The 17,244-nt window shown below is 53.5% G+C and overlaps 1 protein-coding gene across 1 annotated transcript in view; it reads left to right on the top strand.

Moving 5' to 3' along the window:
• SLC6A11 (solute carrier family 6 member 11) overlaps positions 1–17,244 on the top strand; it is a 121,836-nt gene that overhangs the window by 13,723 nt on the left and 90,869 nt on the right. The window contains exon 5 of the mRNA XM_046645111.1: positions 14,200–14,332. Within this exon, the coding sequence (XP_046501067.1) occupies positions 14,200–14,332 (133 nt within the window). The remainder of the gene's footprint in view (positions 1–14,199; positions 14,333–17,244) is intronic.

The raw sequence follows: 17,244 nt of genomic DNA, 5'->3' as shown, positions 1-17,244 counted from the left end.
AGCCCAGCACAGCTCAGGCCCTTTGGAAAGGTTTGAATGCAGACAGAATGTTCGTGATTGAGTCTCCGTTTGTGAGATGGGGATTAGCCCTGTTCCCTGCGTTGCCGGCCTCTCCAGATTGCTCTGAGGATTAAAGGAGATACGGCATACCAAGAACTTTGCTGGGTTGCAAGTGGGGTGCCTGAGTTAGTTTCCAGTGCTGAGACTCGCTGTCCTGCCTGGCCTCTGCCTCTGCAGGTGCACATTCATGGCTGAGCTGCGTGCAGAGTCGGCCTGCGTGCCTGAAAGAGCCTTTGTGCCTCCTGCTGCAGGGTCACACGTGCCCCAGACCCTTTCCCTAAGGCAGAACCCAAGACTGCATGGCGCCGTCTATTTCTGTTAATTTGGATTACCCCCCTCCGATATATCACCCCATGCACAGCCACAGTGTAGACTTCAGCCAGCACGTTCGGGAGCCCAGTTTAAGTCATTGCTTCCTCCACCTGCCATGTGCACCACCCGGGTGACTTAGCCAGCCTCCCTGAGCCTCCATCAGCTCCTCTAGAAATGGGATGGTAGCAGTACCTACCTCGCAGGGTTGTCAAGAGCATCAGAGGACATGAGGCCCATATGCTTTGCGTGTGGTAAGCGCTCAGCATATGGTAACTAATTTTACAGGGAAGGCTCCATCCAGATCTTTGAAAATCTACATGGTTTCTTTTCAGCATTCTTTAGCAAAGGCTCATCAACCAGGTCTGTTTGCCCCTCACGGGGGACCTGGAGAACTCTCTTAGTGTGTTTCCTTCACTTGATTGTTCTTTTCACATTTTCTGAGCACCTGCTAGGTGCTGGGTAATTTATCAGTAGCCAGAAAGATGAGGGAGACATTGTCTGTACAGGTGGGGGAAGCTGGAAAGTAAAAAATATAAAATAAACATTAAAAGAATTTTTGAAGTATAAGGCAACAGCTGTCTGTAGGATCCTTGCACAGAGCCAAGATGAGGAAACCTGGAGGCCTGGGCTTTGGGGAAGGATTCATGGAGTTGGTGATGCTTAGCTGGGTTTTGCAGGGTGAATAGGAGTTCATGTGGTTGCCAGTGGAATGAGCAAATGGCATGCCAGGTGGAGAGAATAGCATATGCAAGAGCACAGAGAGCTGAAGTCGTATGTTGAGGCTTGTAGACCTTACCTGAATGCTACTGCCTGTGCAATGGTGGGGACTGTGCTGGGGAGGTAGGCATGGGCCAGAGTCTTTATTGAGCACCTACTGTATGTCAAGTATAGATGTAGGTTCCGGGATGCAGCATGAATGAAACAAAGACCCATGGCGGTGGAGCTGACGGCACAGACAACCAAATAAGCAGGAAGCATTAGGTGACGTTGGAGTCAGTCTCCTGAAGAAATAAATAGCAAGCCGGGAGCAGAGTGTCGCGGGGTCCGGGAGGACCTCTCTGAGGAGGCGGCATTTGAGCTGGGGCCTGAGAGCAGTGAGGGAACCAGCTGTGTGGCCGCTGGGGACGAGCCCTGAGGCTGAGGGAACAGCAGGGGCGGTGGCCTCGCAGGGGGAGGATGTTGGGGGTGTTTGGGGAGGAGCAGGTGGGCAGAGGGAGAGGCTGGAGTCCAGTGAACGTGGAGGCCCCGGTGCCTTTCTAAAGGGTTTGAAAGGCTCCTTGGGGTCCCGCAAAGGCTCCGTCTGTGGAATCACATGATCAGGTCTGGGTGAGGCGGCCCCGCGGGCTGCAGGGTACAGCAGGGGCAGCGGGGCACTTGCTGTGTCCAGGGGCGTGAAGCCGAGGTTTCTGCCTGGGGAGTGGGGGGCTGGCTGGGGAGCGGTGGCCTCGCTGCCTGGGAGGAAGAAGCAGTCTTGGGGGGACGAGTGTCATCCTGACCGGCGGAGGAGAGCAGCACCCTCTGAGCTGTTGGCGCCTCCACAGCTGCCCTCCGCACCCACACATCCTCTCCCTGCTCAGGCCTCGGTGGGCTCTCCGTGATGGGCAGGCGGAGGCCGCGCTGGCCTCCACACCCGAAGCTTTTAGACCCGCCCGGAAGCCACTCAGCAGCGGACCCTCGGCATGTGGGCTGCACACGTGCTTTGTCCCCAAAGTTCCGCTTCTGAAACTCAGCTCCACAGGCATGACCACACTGATTATGCACAATGTGTCGATGGCAGCCCTGCTGGTGATTTTTGTTTTAAAAAGGACGTATTGTAAAACGTTCTTAAATATGATACTGATTAGATAAATTTTGGTTTATTCCTGCAATGACGGCTAAAAAGGAATGAGGCAGAGAATGTATTGATATGGGAAAGATCTCTGAGATAAAGTTGAGTGAAAAAAGGCATGGTACAGAGGGTTGTATGTGATGCCACGTGTATAAAGATGTGTGTAGATGCCCTTATCTCCAGAGAATGTTTCTGAAGGATGCACGAGAGACTGCGCAGTGGTCATCACCTGAGAGTAGGTGGGGGTAAGCAAGGGAAGAGAGAGTCTTACTTTCTGCTTTATACTTTTTTGTACTATTTAAATTTAAAAAAATTGAAACCAGGAACATGATTATTTCATCATAATAAAAAAAAAGAAGGAGCCATGGGGTTACTGAATAAGCTGACATTTATCATAATGATCCTTCCTGTTTAAGTGGCAAATCCCATTTACAGCCCTGGTTTCACCTTGCTAATCATATTTTATTTATTTTACAAATCATTCTTGTTATCATCTCATTTAATTTTTAAATCGGCCCTTTGGGGCAGGCAGAAGGAAAAAGAATTCCATTTTGCCATTAACGAAACATAGTCTTGGAGAAGCTAAGGGGTTTCGCCCTGCCAGCTCCGTGCCTCCAGGCAGCCCATTTCCCCAGGAGGCCCTGCTCTCTGGAGGGGTGGGGAAGCCGCCTCTCCTTGCATCTGCTGCCCCCCGGGACTGAGGAGCTCTCCTCTCAGAGAGGGGTTCCTTCCTGCTGTTCCTCCCCAGGGGGCAGGAGCGGGGGGGGGGGGCTCTGATGTGAGAGAAGAGAGGGGAGGTCCAGGGGAGGGCACAGAGGGTGCTGCCGCACCAGAGGCTCAGGGTGAGGCTGTGCCTGGCAGCCCTTCCAGCTCTCAGGGATGCGCCAAAGCAAACTCAAATTGGAACTTTGTTGCCGGAGCAGGGTGTTGTATCTTTGTATTCTAATTGTTTAACGTTTAACTGATTGCAAAATGAGTGACTCTTGTGGTATGCAATTAAAACACGACAGATGCATAAATGGGATACGTTTGCATATGAGATTATAAGTCACTTATAAATACGTGTCTTAGTCCATTCGGGCTGCTGTAACAAAAATACCACAGACTGGCTGGCTCGACAATAAACATTTATTTCTGACAGTTCTGGAGGCTGGGAAGTCCAAGATCAAGGCGCTGACAGATGCTGTGTCTGGTGAGGGCTCATTTCTTAGTTCATAGATGGCCGTCTTCCCCTTGTGTCCTCACGTGGCAGAAGGGGTGCCATGAGGGAGCTCCCTAGGTCCCTTTTACAGAGCACTAATCCCATTCATGAGCGCTCCACCCTCATGACCTGATCATCTCCCACAGGTCCCACCTCCTAACCACGTTGGGGATTAGAATTTCAACATCGGATTTGGGGGGGACACAAACATGCAGTTCTTTGCAGTATGTCTCCCGCCCCCAGCCCCGCCTGCTGGGAAGTAACTCTGTTAACAATTCGAGTCTCTTCTGCTAAGATTTCCCCGTACCCTTAGTACCGTTCTTCTTACTTTCCTTTCTGCCCTGTCTGTTGAAGAATGTAAGTTCCCAGGTTCAGAAACTTAATTCGCCACTAAGGTCAGCTCCCTTTTAGAGAAATGCGTCCTCCCGTGGACCCTTGATTTCCTTATTGCAAGTAATCTGTGTTTTTTGTAGAAAATGTAGGAAGTATGTTTAAGTAAAAGAAGAGGGAACAGCACACGATAGGATTTCAGTTTCCACACTGCTGACGCAGGGAGGGGCTGCTTGCCAGAGTCCACTGTGCCAGCTCCCTCGAGTCCACCAGACCCAGCCTGGTAGCCGCTGCTGAGGCACGAACCTGACCTCTTGTTCATGGAGCAGCAGGAGCCGCTCCTCCACTGCCGGGGATGGCAGCCCGAGGGAGGTCTCTCCCCACCGCAGGAAGTGGCCTGTCCTGAGTTGTCACCACCAGGGATGCCAGCTTGCCCAGGGCCCCTGCCCGAGAAGGACCAGTTACTAGTTCTGATGGTGATGCCGTCTGGCTCAATGCTGAGAGCGGGAGCTGAGGCTCGAGATGCTGCCTATAGGTACCGTGGTTGAGATGCTCTTTAAAAGTCCCGTGATAGGGTGAGAGGATGCAGATACCTGGGCTTTGGGGGCAGACAGCAAGAATTTGAATCCTGTTGCTTCCACTTCTTGGCCTTGGGCTTGTTCCTTTCATCTCTCTGCAACTCACTTTCTTTGTCTGCAAAATGGGAAGAGGAGGAGGAGTGGTAATTGGGCTTGTAAGTGCTGAAGAGCTGAGATCTACTATTATGATCCATTCTTGATCATTAGAATAAAGCTATTTGTATATAAAATCGGCCACGAGGGTTTTGTTTTCACAAGCAGATGGTGGATGTCTTATGCTAAATAATGAGAAGCAGCGGTTTGCTGAAGCAGGAGAGTTTTGTCTGAGGTTCCTTTTATGTCCTGATGGATGCAGTGAAGGAAGGGGACTCGGGCGTAGTTACCAAGCGCCTGCTGTGTACCCTGGCCCTGAGCGTGGCCCCCCAGACGTGTTACTTCACTTGATCTGCCCACCCAGGGGATACACGATGTGGCATCATTCTCTGGATCCTCATCTCACTCTGACGCAGGGACAGGTTGAGGGACTTGTCCAAGGTGCTTCTCTTGGAGAGCGGGAGCAGAGCTGGACCGCAAGTGGCCTCTGGTCCCTGCCTGCCTCCCTCCGCCCTTCCGTGCTCCTCCTGCCTGTGTCTGAAGCACATCATCTGCCTGTTGTGTTTCGGGGCGGCATTTGAGTGGCGTGTTCCTGCTCTTTGCAGCCCCGTGGACCCAGGCTCTTGAAGGCAGAATTTTGCAGCAGATGGGGAGGTGTAATTGATGGAGGGAGGGAGAGAGAAACTTGTGAGGATGACTTCAAAGAAGGCTCCAATGCCTAGCAAAAGCAGAAAGTTGGTCTGTATCTTCTCTGGATTTCAAGAGGTTCCTTTAGGAAATAAATTGAGTGTTTCTTTTAGAAGAATCCCATGGTTTCCAGCTGAGCCAGGTGGTGTGTGAGACCTGCGGACTGTGATCTGCTGTGATGACAGATGTAAATTGATGCTGGCCTCCCGGTGTATAGCTTATGGCCCTGCAGCTGGTGGCACGAGGCTCAGATGAGTGGCTTTAATTCAGGCTCAGGCACAGAATAACTCAGAAGTGGCTGTTACCTAATTTTAATGCATTATCTCCATTCCAGATTATTTTTAATAAAACCATGGGAAAGTATATAACTCCCCAGTTTTCCACGCACATGCTCACCCCTGCTCCAGGCTCTCCCTGGCAGACATGCAGGATGGGGAAGAAGCGTCGGAGGTGGGGGACCTGAGTCTTCCGTGTACTAGCGGGAGGGCGGATCCTGAACCTCTGTTTCCTCGTTGGTGGAACGACGGTACATCTCCCGCCTTCAAGGCACAGTCAGCATGAAGTGACTATGGCAGGGGTGAGGGAAGAAGTCAACATTAGCTCTTCTCAATCCTGCACCTCTCATTCTCGACTCGCCCACCGTTAAAGAACGGAGGTCTGAGGTCTCCTGGTGGGATGCACACAGTGGGCAGCAGACCCCTGCTCCCTACTCTGGGCCTTCTTCTCCAGGGCTTTTCCCCATGGCATGCATGCCTTTCCTGGTTGCCGTCCCTCTGTGGCAGACGGTGGCTCTTTGCTCTTTGCCAGCCTTAACACACACCATCTCAGAGGGGCCAAGGGGACAAAGTTGGTCAGACTCTCCCTGAGCTTTTGGTGGCTCGTAATGCAGAGCTGCTATACTGTGGAGCCCGTGGGGTGGGAAGGCTTGGGTGGCACTCGGGGGCTGCGCTGAGTCCTGGTCAGAGAGAGAGGGGCAGGACTGAGGGCCCTGGGACCCCAGCCATGGGGACATGAGGCCCCACCCGCCACGTGGGATCCGTGTTCCACGTTGAGGATGGGCGGCACCCCAAGCCTGTGGTGGTTCCCAAGGGTGGGGTGTTGTCTAGCCACAGAAAGGGGTGAAGCAGTGATGTGCCTCTCTCTGACAGTCCCGCTTCTGGACCGGTCCTCCTCTCCTCACTGCATCCCTGGGTCTCCCTCTCCAGCTGTGGAGGCCGGAGCAGGCACTGACCTTGGGGTGCAAGGCCGGCCTCTGCGAATTACCGATGTGTGATCCACGATCGTGCACGGATCCACTCGGAGACTCGGTTCCCTCTGGACAGTGGATGTGAAACAAGGTCACAGACACAGGAGCGCCTGCAGCTGTAGTCCAAAGTGGGCTTCTGCGCAGTGTTACGAACGTTGCTTTGGAAAGACAGAAATGTGGTGGGAGCACTTCCTTCCTGACAGCTTTTTAATAACTTGGACGTGTCATTTACATACCTCAGACCACACCTCTTCTAAGTGTGCAAGTCAGTGATTTTGAGTAAGTTTGCCGAGTGTGAAACTGTCTACACAGTGTAGGCCTAGAGCAGACCCATCACCCTCCTGAGATCTCTGTGCGCACTCACAGTTAATCTCCACTCCCACCTCCAGGCAGCCGCTCATCTCCTTTCTGCCTCTGTGGATTTGCCTGGTCTGAATGTCGCATAGAAATGGAATCCAACAACGTGTGGTCCTTTGTCACTCTCTTCTTTCGTAAAGTTTTCAAGGCTCATCCATGTGCTGGCGTGTATCACTACTTCATCCCTTTTGGTGGCTAAATAATATTCCGCTGTATGGATACGCCACATTTTATTTTTCTGTCTCTCCATCAGTTGATGGACATTTGGGTGGTTTTCTGTTTTTGGCTGTTAAGAATAACCTAGGGATGGAATTGCTGAATTTTATGTTTAACTTTTTAAGAAATTGCCAAACTGGTTTCCAATGTGGCTAGACCATTTTACATTCCTACCAGCAATATCTGACTGTTCCATTTCTCCATGTCCTTGAGGACAGTTGTTATTGTCTGTCTTCTTGATTGGAGCCATCCTAGTGGGTGCACCCTAGTGGATATGAAGCAGTATCTCGTTGTGGTTTTAATTGGTGCTTTAATGGGGAATACTTCTAAATAAGTTTGGGCAACCTTGGGTTAGAGAGAGTTATAGAGGTGTCTTTACTGCAGGACTTCTCAGCACCTTCAATATTCAAAAGAGCCTTGGGAAGCTCCAAGGAGGGCTATGTGTGCAGCCTTTCCTCAGATGCGGTCCCAGTGTGACCTGGGACTCAGGGTGTTGTGAAGGATTGGTGTTCTTTGGGAAGCATTAGCCCAGGACTGGAGTTAGGAAGCCACCACCAAGTCCCATCTGCTGCCTGTTTTTGTAAATAAAGTTTTATTGGAAGACAGCCACACCCATTTGTTTACAAATGGTCTCTGGAGGCTTTTGTGTTGCATAGAGTCAAGTAGTTGGGACAGAGACCAGATGCCTTGCAAAGCCTAAAGTAGTTGCGATCTGGCCCTTTACAGAACCTTTGCTGACCCCTGACCTAGAGTGCCGGGTGCACTTCACCTTCAGATGCAAGGAGGGACTGGCGCGCAGGGTGCAAGTGGGGACCGAGGAAGCACTTTGTGAGGCCTAGTATTGTTTGTGTTGGTGCTGAAGGCTTGAAGGTGGAATTTTGACGGCTTGGGAGAATTGCAGAGGATATTCCTGGCGGAGAGCACAGCGGGAATGAGCCCTGGACAGTGGAGACGTGCAGGTCTGTTTGGGGACCTGTGGGGATGTCTGTGTGGCCTGGAAGGAGGATTTCTGCAGTGATGGAGGAAAGTGGAGCGTAACCCAGACCCCTCATGACAACTTAGGTCCCTAGTTGTGTCCCTTGAGTGACACGTGTCCGGTCCATCCTCCCCAAGGCTGGGCAGGGGGGCCAAGCTCTCCCTCTGAAGTCAGACAGATGTGGCTTCAGGCTCCGCCTCTGCCTTCCTGGGCATTTTACTTCCCTAAGCCACAGTTTTCCCACCTGTAAAATGGGAATAATAGTGGCCTTCACCCCAGGAGTAGGCACGAAGGAAATGCTGGCTGTCACTGCCCTTGTTGTCGTTATCTTGACATTCCTGGAGGGGAAGCTCCCTGAGGGCGCAACACCCTGCTTTACTGTCACTGTCCTTAGGGTACTCAGCATGTAGTTAGCACCCCGTAGGACCGGCTGAATGAATGCATGACGCCAAGGCCTGGATTTGTTGCCGAGGAGGGCCCTGCCCTGACTCCCCAGCTTGGTTCAGGACTTCTGCTATGGGCACTGCAGGAGCAGGCCCCACACGTGGGGAGAGTCGGGGCTGCGCCTCTTCCTTCCTGGAGAGGTGAGAGCAGAACCCGAGGCCGAGGGATTCTGGAGGGGGCAGGGAAGGCACGTTTGTTTGGTGATGGGCCCTTTTTGTTTGTTTGTTGCTTTGGGAGACCAGAAAGGAGGGCCGAGCAAGGCTATTTATCGCCCAGCCTCTTGGCGCTGGCGCGGAGGGTGGTCTCTGCAGCCAGGGCAGCACCCTCCTCTGTGGCAGTTTGGAGAAAGGTGATGTGTTCGCTGGCTGTGTGCTGGACGTTAAGATGAGGCCTCCCCAGGCTGGCAGGGAGCCGTTCCCACCCAGCCTCTGGGCTCTCTGCCGGTGGTGGGAGAGAGGGGTCTGCCCCATCTCTGCCCTCTCTGGTCCAGCCATTCCTGGCCCTGGACGCTGGAGTGTTTGGAGGGGAAGCTCCAGTTCTGAGGCTGTTTCCTTCTCTCCAGACTCAGCCCCTCTGTGTGGGTGAAATGATGGCGATGCCTGAGGAACGGGTTTGGGGTTCCAGCCACTGCCCTCTGGCTGTGAAGGACGGAGGAGAAGCCTCAGGCAGGAAGCATCCTCTCTCCGGGGTCAGTTTCTAGTGAGGCAGTGGGATGTGTGGGCATCAGAAGAACCTGGTTTTAAGTCCCAAGCTGGGCAAGTTGCTTCCCCTCTCTGGGCCTCAGTTTCCCCACCTGTAAAATGGGTGTAATAATGCCTTTGCAGTGCAGACAGATGTGAGGGCTCTTGGGTGGTGCCTGCCGCAGTCCTCTCCGCTGCCAGCTGCTTTTAAGCTCACCTCTCGGTCCCCCCACCACCAGCTACCCCTGTCTCTGACCCATCAGAGCCAAACTTTCCAAAAAAGCCTCCTCACCAGGGTCTCCCCTCCCATCCGCTCCCCTCCCCCACCTTCTGAAGTCTGCGGGGAGCAGGGAACAGCTCTCCTTGCCTCACCCACCCCTGCAGGTCTCAAATCCTGCAGCCGCTCTCCCTGCCCGCTGCGCCCTGCTGCCCTTGGCAGATGGCTGCCCCGCTTCTGGAAGCCCTCTCTCTCCGTCTCCCTGTCTCTGCCTTAGGGGAGCCTCCTTCTCCTCTTGTCTCCCTGCCCTTCTGCCCACCCTCTCCGCCTCCTTCAAGGGCCCCTCCCTTCCTCTGTCTGCCCTTTCAGTGCTGGGGTTCCGAGGCCCCCACTTTCCCGCTCTCTGCAGGCAGCCTCGTGCTCTCACGGGGCACCCCGATGGCCGAGGGCTCAGGTCTTAACCCTCTCCCTGCATCTCTTTTCTGAGCTTTGCACCCCGAGACCCAGTTGCCTCTGGGCGTTGCAGCTATGGGGTCCCTCAAACACCTCAGAGTCATCTCGTCTAAGAGATTTTATCCTCCACCGCCTCCTCGTCTACCCCACTTGCAGTTCATTCCTGATCAGCTGATGAGCCCCCATTCATCCAGGTAGGAACCTGGGTGTCAGCCTGGACTTCCCTCCTCCCTGCTACCCACCACCCCCAGGCAGTCACCTGCTCTCAAACCTACCCGTTCCCCTCCAGGGCCATTCTCCTTCCTTGGTCCTCACCCTCCTGGTTTATTGTCCAAATCAAGGCAAAATTCTCTGCACTGGACGCCCTGCCCCGTTCCACCCTTACCGTCCATTCTTCCCAATGCCGCCGGAGGGTTTTCTGAAACGTGTATCTGATGGGGTCTCGCCGCTGTTTAAGATTCTTCTGGGCCTCCATCGCCCTCGGGATGCAGCCCTAGCTCCTCAGCAAGGCTCACAGTCCGACCCTTACTTCCTCTCCAGCCTCGTCCTCAGTGCCACTTCTCACCTGCCCCTTGGTGCCCCTCCCTGGCCTCGCTGAGCCTTTGCTCCAGCCTCCTGGCTTTTGCCCTTGATGGCCTGTCTGCCCCAAATCCACCCCCCACCCCACCCCCACATCCTGACATTGGCCAGATCCCAGTGAGGGTCCTGGCTTATCTCTGTATGACCCTCTCCACACCCTGCTCTGTGCCTCATCGGCCTTCCCTATTAGAACACAGCTCTTTAGGACCCCCAGGTGTACACAGTACCTGGCACACTGAAGACGCTTTCGTAAGGATTACATGAGTAGATTAATAAATGCATGAAGGACACCTGTTGTATACTCCTTTACTTAGCACACAAAGACACGGAGACAGCTTTGGGGTGCGCATTTACCACAGCTTTCACTTACAAACAGGTGACTTTAGTGCGATGGGGGGATCTAGGAGAGAGCGTTGAGGCTGGAAATGTGGGCTCTGGAGCCGGGAGCCCTGAGTTCAGATCCCAGCCCTGTCGCTTGCTCCTGGTATGACTTTGAGCAAGTCTCTTAACCTCTCTGCACCTCAGTTTCCCCGTCTTTGAAGTGATGGTAAGAATTGTCCCTCCCTCGAGGACTGTTGAGAGTTAGATGAGTTTGTACTTAAAACCTGTAGAAGAGAGCTGTCATCGTTCCCATTTTACAGATGAGGAACAGGAAGCTGTGGCTTAGAGAGGTGATGTCCCTTACCCAGGGTCACACAGCTGGTAAGGAGCAGAGCTTGGATTTCAGCCCAGCCCATCTCTGTCTTTGCCAACAACTAGGAAGCAGAGGCATTATGCCTGAGATTTCTGCCTCTTGGTGGAAATCTCCAGAAATATTCTACTCTTATGGCCAGAAAAAGATGCTTCATGAAGAATCTGCCCTCATGCCTGGCTCATAGTAGGTGCATAGTAATACTTGAGTAAATGAGTAATATTTCCTCAATGCCTTGGAGGCCCCTCTGGTCTTCAATATTCCCGCTCTCTGAACGGTGTCGGGAGGTCTGTTTCTGGCCCTTTTTGGCCAGGGTGTTGGCAGCAACCTCCTCCTTATTCAGACCTTTCTTCTGTCCCAGCGCTTCATGGGGGAGAGTCATTAAGAGAGCTTTTTCCCAGGAAGAGCTGTGCCTTCTCCAAGTCTCCGAGTGGAGTGTCCCAGCCCCCAGGCTCTCAAAGGCTGCCCTTGTGGGGTTCAGAACAGCCCCACGGCCCTGCAGGCTGAGAACCCGGCCCCCGAGTCCCCTCCTTAAGGAACTCGAGGTCCATTGCTAGTCAGAGTCAGCGTGGGTAAAACCTAAAGAAAATAGTTTGAGGATGTTTTCCAACAGTGTCTGGTGGGACAAAAGAGCAATTCATCCTGCGTAGCTTTTAGTGATCTGCTTCCCATTCTGAGAATTAGATTGTTCAATTAAGCAAGAGGGCGCTGAAGCAGCCCGCATGACTCAAAAGTTTGCAGCCTCCGGAGTGGGGAAGTGAGGGGGCCCGAGAGCTGGGAGAGCCTGCTCCGGGGGGCTCAGCCCCTTCTTTCTCCCTCTGTCCCCGTGCGGTTTCCAGTTGTCAGATTCCCCGTTCAGAAAACAACTACGTCAACCAGAAGGCATGTGTGTGCCCCCCTGCTAGCCAGGGACCTGGTGTGAGTGTTTCTTTCGTGAAAAATTCAGTCCAGAACGGACTGGGGCACGGCACACCCAGGTCGGTCCCACCTGCCACGGCCACTCTCTCTCCTGCTCTGGTCTGTCCCTTCTCATTCACCAGCTGATGGGCATTTGGGACGCTTTGGGGGGCAGTTTGTAAGGTGATAGGTATTGGTTGGTTCCGAGGCTCTTAATCTGGAGACAAGGGAGTCGGTGAGCATCCTGAAATTCCTTCAAAATTCTGGGAGTGAGTTGGTGCATCAAGGCATCTCTCTGGGGAGAAAGTCCATCTCTTCAGTAACTTCTCAGAGGATCCCTGACTCCCTCCCCAAGTCCTCGCCAAAAAGAAAAAAAGGTTAAAAACGATTCAGGTGGAGTTTGTAGGTCATTCCTCATTGCCAGGAAACTCTGCTTCTCTGGTGCTCCAGCTGTATGGTGCCTAAGCAGTCCTTGGGGAATCGTGGCACAATGCACCGTCCTGGGGGCCACCCCAGAGATTCGGACTCAGCGGGTCCGGGATGGGCACAGGGATTTTTGTGTTTTTGGCAAGTATCCCACAAGGACCGTGCTCTGGGGCCCGCCACTCTGTTATAATAATAGAAACTCTTGAAGGGTTCATTTAATAAGGTCTGTAGTTTTAAAACGAATTACAGCCAGATACGCTAAGACATCAGAAGCAGATAAAGTAACTGTTGTTATAACTATGTGGCTGCCTCCTTTCTTTCTCGAATAGCTTGCACTTCTTTTTTGTCCATCTTATCCTAGTGGGGGCAAGAGCCAAACCATGTGCATCTGTTTATCCTCGGTATCAAGATAGTGCCCGGCACACAGCAGGTGCTCCATAAATGTGTATGTAAGTGGACGCTCCCACTTCTGGCCATAGTTCTGAGGGCTGGTTTCCTTTTGCATAAATCCGTGGCTGCACACAGCCTGATTTTGTTTGGGGGCCTGTCTGGTTTCTCCGGCGGGGTTTGGGGCTGGAGGGAGCCTGCAGACCAGTACTAATTGGTGTCATTGAGTAATTAATGGAGAATCAGGCCCCGAGCGGATTCCCAGGGAGACAGACACTGAGGGAGGCTTTCTTGCTTGGTGGGATGGGAGCTGCTCTCTCAAAGGATGTTCCCAGAGTGCTGAGGCGACTGGCGTGGTCTGGGGGGGTGGCTTGGCAGCTGGAGTGGGGTTCGTGGAGCAGCTTTGGAGCGAGTTTGTGTTGGTGCCATGGTTCTGCACAATATGGAGCGTGGCGAGTTTGACTTTAAAGAAACACAATCCTCAGGCGTGGGTCCTGGGAGCCAGGCCTGTGTCAGCTGAAGAATTTATGGGTTGAGGGAAGGCTGTGGCTGGAATGTTGGCTCGTGCACCCAGGGGTCCCCGCTCTCCTGTGCCCGGGGCCATCTGAGACACCCCTCCCCTCAGCATGCTGGTCAAGGCTCCATGATGTCCCTCTGGGACCACTCCTGCTTGTGTCTTCTGATCCCCGTGCTCCAGTGTTCTCCAGGTATCCCGTGCTCTGCTTTCTGGATTTTTCTTGTGCTATTCTCTTGACCTAAACCAGTCTTTACCCTTCCGCTCCCTTGGCTAAATGCCATCATCTTTCAAGGTTTGGCTCAAACATCCCTTCTTCCAGGCAGCTTTCCCTGGTCCTCTGTAGCGGTCAGGACAGGTCGGGTTATGCTGCAGTAACAAAAGCCCCCAAAGATCAGAGGAGCTTAAAGCAACAAAGTATATTTCTTGCTCACACAGCATCTCGGACACAGGGTGGCGGAGGGCTCACATGTTCACTCAGGAACTCAGCCTTCTAGAGGCTGCATCTTGACCCAGCCCTTTGTCAGGACAGGAATGATAAAAAAAAAGAACATGGTGATCCACACCACCCAGCTCTGAAAGCTTCTGTCTGAAGTGACGAGTCCTGTGGCCACCGTCGAGTTCAGCAGGCCAGGGACATATAGTCTCCCCTGAGGGAGGCCCTGGACTGTCTGTGGACAGCCCTGCCATCTCCCAATACCCCCGAGGTAGGCCAGGGGCTTCTTGGTCTTCCCAACACCCTGTGCCTCCTCCGTCACAGCCTTGACCACGCCAGATGGTAAACCATCTCCAACTGGCCCATCTCTCCCCCGGGGAGCGAGTCCATGAAGGCAGGGGGCTGGGATTGTTCCTCTCTGCGGCCCACGCGCCCGCCCCCGGGTTGGCTCAGAGAAGACACTTTGGGGGTGTGCGGAGGAGGGAGTGGGCCGTCCCTGCCCCTCTGCAGCACTAGCTCTGCCTCTGCCCGCGGTGGGGATCGAGGTGGGCCGTCTGCAGCTGCCCTGACTCTCGGCCCTCCCTTCTGCAGGCGCCGGGTCCTGGCCATCTCGGATGGGATCGAGCACATCGGGAACCTCCGCTGGGAGCTGGCCTTGTGTCTCCTGGCTGCCTGGACCATCTGCTACTTCTGTATCTGGAAGGGGACCAAGTCCACGGGGAAGGTAGGAGGTGATCTTCAAGCAATGAGCCACGGCCGGGGAGGGTGCAAGTTGTCCTTGCTTGAGCTCACTGGAGGCCCGGAGAGTGCGGGGTTCACATGGCAAAGGCTGGCTCTTAAGTCGGGAGGGAGGAGAAGCACTGGGCTGGGAGGCCCCTCAGGAGCCCAGTCCACCACTTGTTGGCCGCACACCTCAGGGCTGCTCTGTTCTACCTTCTGAGCCTCCATTTGCATCTGTGAAACAGCAAAGCCGTATCCCATCTTCTTCCTGATCTGAGAGTCGCACAAGGAAAGGGGAGTTAAAGTGCTTTGAAACCCGACAAGTGCTAAACTACCTCCGTGTAATTTTTTAGAGTTCAGATGTACGCTCGAGGAGTGTGCGAGGCCAGGTGATGCTGCTGGCCTCCACTGACAGACCCTGCGGTCTCTCTTGCTTGGCATCTATAGAGGGAAAGGCAGCCACTTCCATCTTGTTGTTTTGCTGGGCCACCTGCACCATGCGGCCTCCAGGGCCAGCACCTCATCAGTGGAAGAGAAATGGAAGGAGTCGGCCAGCTTTTAACTGCCCTGGCCTGGAAGTTACTATGGCTCTTCCACTCAAAGGCCGCTGGCCAGGACCTGAGGCCCAACCTCACCTAACTGCAAGGGAGGCTTGGAAACGTAGGGGAGCCCAGGGTCGTCTGGGGAGCATGGCCATCTGTGCCACAAGGATGGATACAGAGGTTATAGCTCATGGCCACGTCCAGCCCACTCATGTGTTCTATTTTAAAAAAGACAGGGGCGGGGAAGAATTGGTTGCCAACATTTAGAAATCAGGAGATTTCACGTAGAAAAATGAAATATGATTCTGGCTTCCCTTGGGAAGTTGAAACATTTGGCAGCACTGGACCCCCATACCTACATGGCAGCATTTGGCTGAGCTGAGCAGCGGCCACCTCCTTCCAAGGGTACTCTGGTTGGCCACAGTCCCCACCATTCCCTATTGCCACTGATCCTGTGGCTGAATGTCAGTGCTGTTAGTTTCCTCACTTGTGCTTCTTGTTTATTCTCATGGAAGAGAGGAAAATAAAGCTTTTCTTATGCCCGGGTCACCCTGACCACGTCTCTTCTTGCCTGCCTGCTTCTGGTAGGCAGTTGCTCATAAACTTTATTCTAAGCTATTGGTTAGGGCAGGGGCTAGAGATAAAAACTCCAAGGAAACAGAAGTTAACAACTCTGGGTCCTTTTACAGAAGATGGTGTCCTTGGCTCCCACAGTGGCAGGTGGGATCAAGAGGAAACTACTAGAACGTTGGAGGTGGTGGAGCTGCAGGAGGGAAGTTAGGGGAGCAGAGAAGAGAGTTCAACAAGCGCTATGCCATGGGCTACAAGGAGGCTGGGGACGTACTGAAAAGTCATCATCACTGTGCCTGGGGACCAGAGAAGGGGGAACAGAGACTCTCGTGTCCCTTTAGCCAAGACAGTTTTGCCGATCTTTGCTTTCTCTGGGTTGAACCATAAACACAATAGAATTTTCCTGGTTTTCCAAATATAAAAATTATTGCAGTCTTGGTATACTTCTTCAGACACACACACGTGGCTCCTGTTGCCCTCCCTGCTGCCTCTTCCACCTATAGAGGAGAAGACCGTGACTGCAGGGGAGGACCAGGCCTGGAGTCAGGATTCACATCTCAGGGCCGTCACACACTAGCTGTGACCTTGGGCACATGACTTAACTTCTCTGAGCCTCAGTTTCCTCTTCTGCAAAACGGGGGTTGATAATTTCGCTCGCCTCACAGGTGTTTGAAGGAGGAAATGCAAGGATGCCCGTTCAGCACATTAGCAGAGCGTGGAATGAGTAGTAAGTACTGAGTAGTGGTGATTTTTTAGAAACCTCATTATAAAGATGAAATTTACTCACTCCAGAAGTAGTTTCTGAGTATTTACTCCATACCTCGCATTATTCAGTGGACATCTAGAGGTGATTAAAGCATGGCTTCTGCCGTACCCAGATAACGTGTGTGAGAGCACTTTGTGAACCGTAAGGAGATGGGAGGAGGGGCAGGGTTGGCGTTGTTCTTCCGTCTGCTCTACTTATGCCTTCTTGGGTAGCCAAGGCTGTGGCCGCGGGGCTTGGCCGGGTGGCGTTGTGTGTGGTTGCGGCGAGGCTGCTGGGATGGGGTTTTGGCGCGTGCACACGTGTCAGTTGTCTGTGTGCACATGTGGCCTTGCACACCTGGGCCCAGGACGTAGGCCGTGGCGAAATTTGGTTCCACTCAGCCCTCAGGAGGAAGCTCGATCGCATGGTGGGGCCACTGGCCGTTGGCTGGGCCGTGGAGCCTGTGTGTCAGAACTCTAATGCAGGGACCGGGTTTCCCGGAAGGAGGGGCAGGCTGCGTCCTTGGGCATTTTGGAAGAGGCGTGCGGGGAGTCAGGGCAGAGTGTACACCCACGGCCTCTGCTCGCTCGACCCCAACCTGGGGTCTTTCATCTGCACAATCATGTCAGATCCTGCAGGCTGGGGAGACCTGCCTCTCCTTTCTAGCAGAGACCCTGAGGCTGGAGGTTGCCTAGACTGGCCAGAGTTGTGTGGCCACTTTGCTCCTCAGCGTGGACCCAGAGCTACTCCCACCTTGCCTGTCCTTGGACTCGATTAAAATTTAGAGCATTGTGGTGTCTTGAGTGACGTCCTTTCCCACCTCCTTCCTGAGCCTACTCTTTCTCACCTCTAGTAGAAATGGTAAGGATGGCAGCAGTAATAATACTGATAAGGAGTAATAAGTAATAGTTATTGAGTACTTCGCATGCCCCTTCCATTCAGACCTTGACACAAGCCCATGAGACAGGGCTTGCAGGAGCTCCATGTCACAGATGAGGAACTGAGGCTCAGAGGGTTACCTGACGTGCTCGGGGACCTCAGGCAGGAAGCAGGGGGCCA

Source organism: Equus quagga, chromosome 1 (assembly GCF_021613505.1).
Source record: "Equus quagga isolate Etosha38 chromosome 1, UCLA_HA_Equagga_1.0, whole genome shotgun sequence".
Lineage (NCBI taxonomy): Eukaryota > Metazoa > Chordata > Mammalia > Perissodactyla > Equidae > Equus > Equus quagga.
The sequence above is the reverse complement of the archived record's forward strand: the minus strand, read 5'-3'. Positions and strand labels throughout refer to the sequence as shown.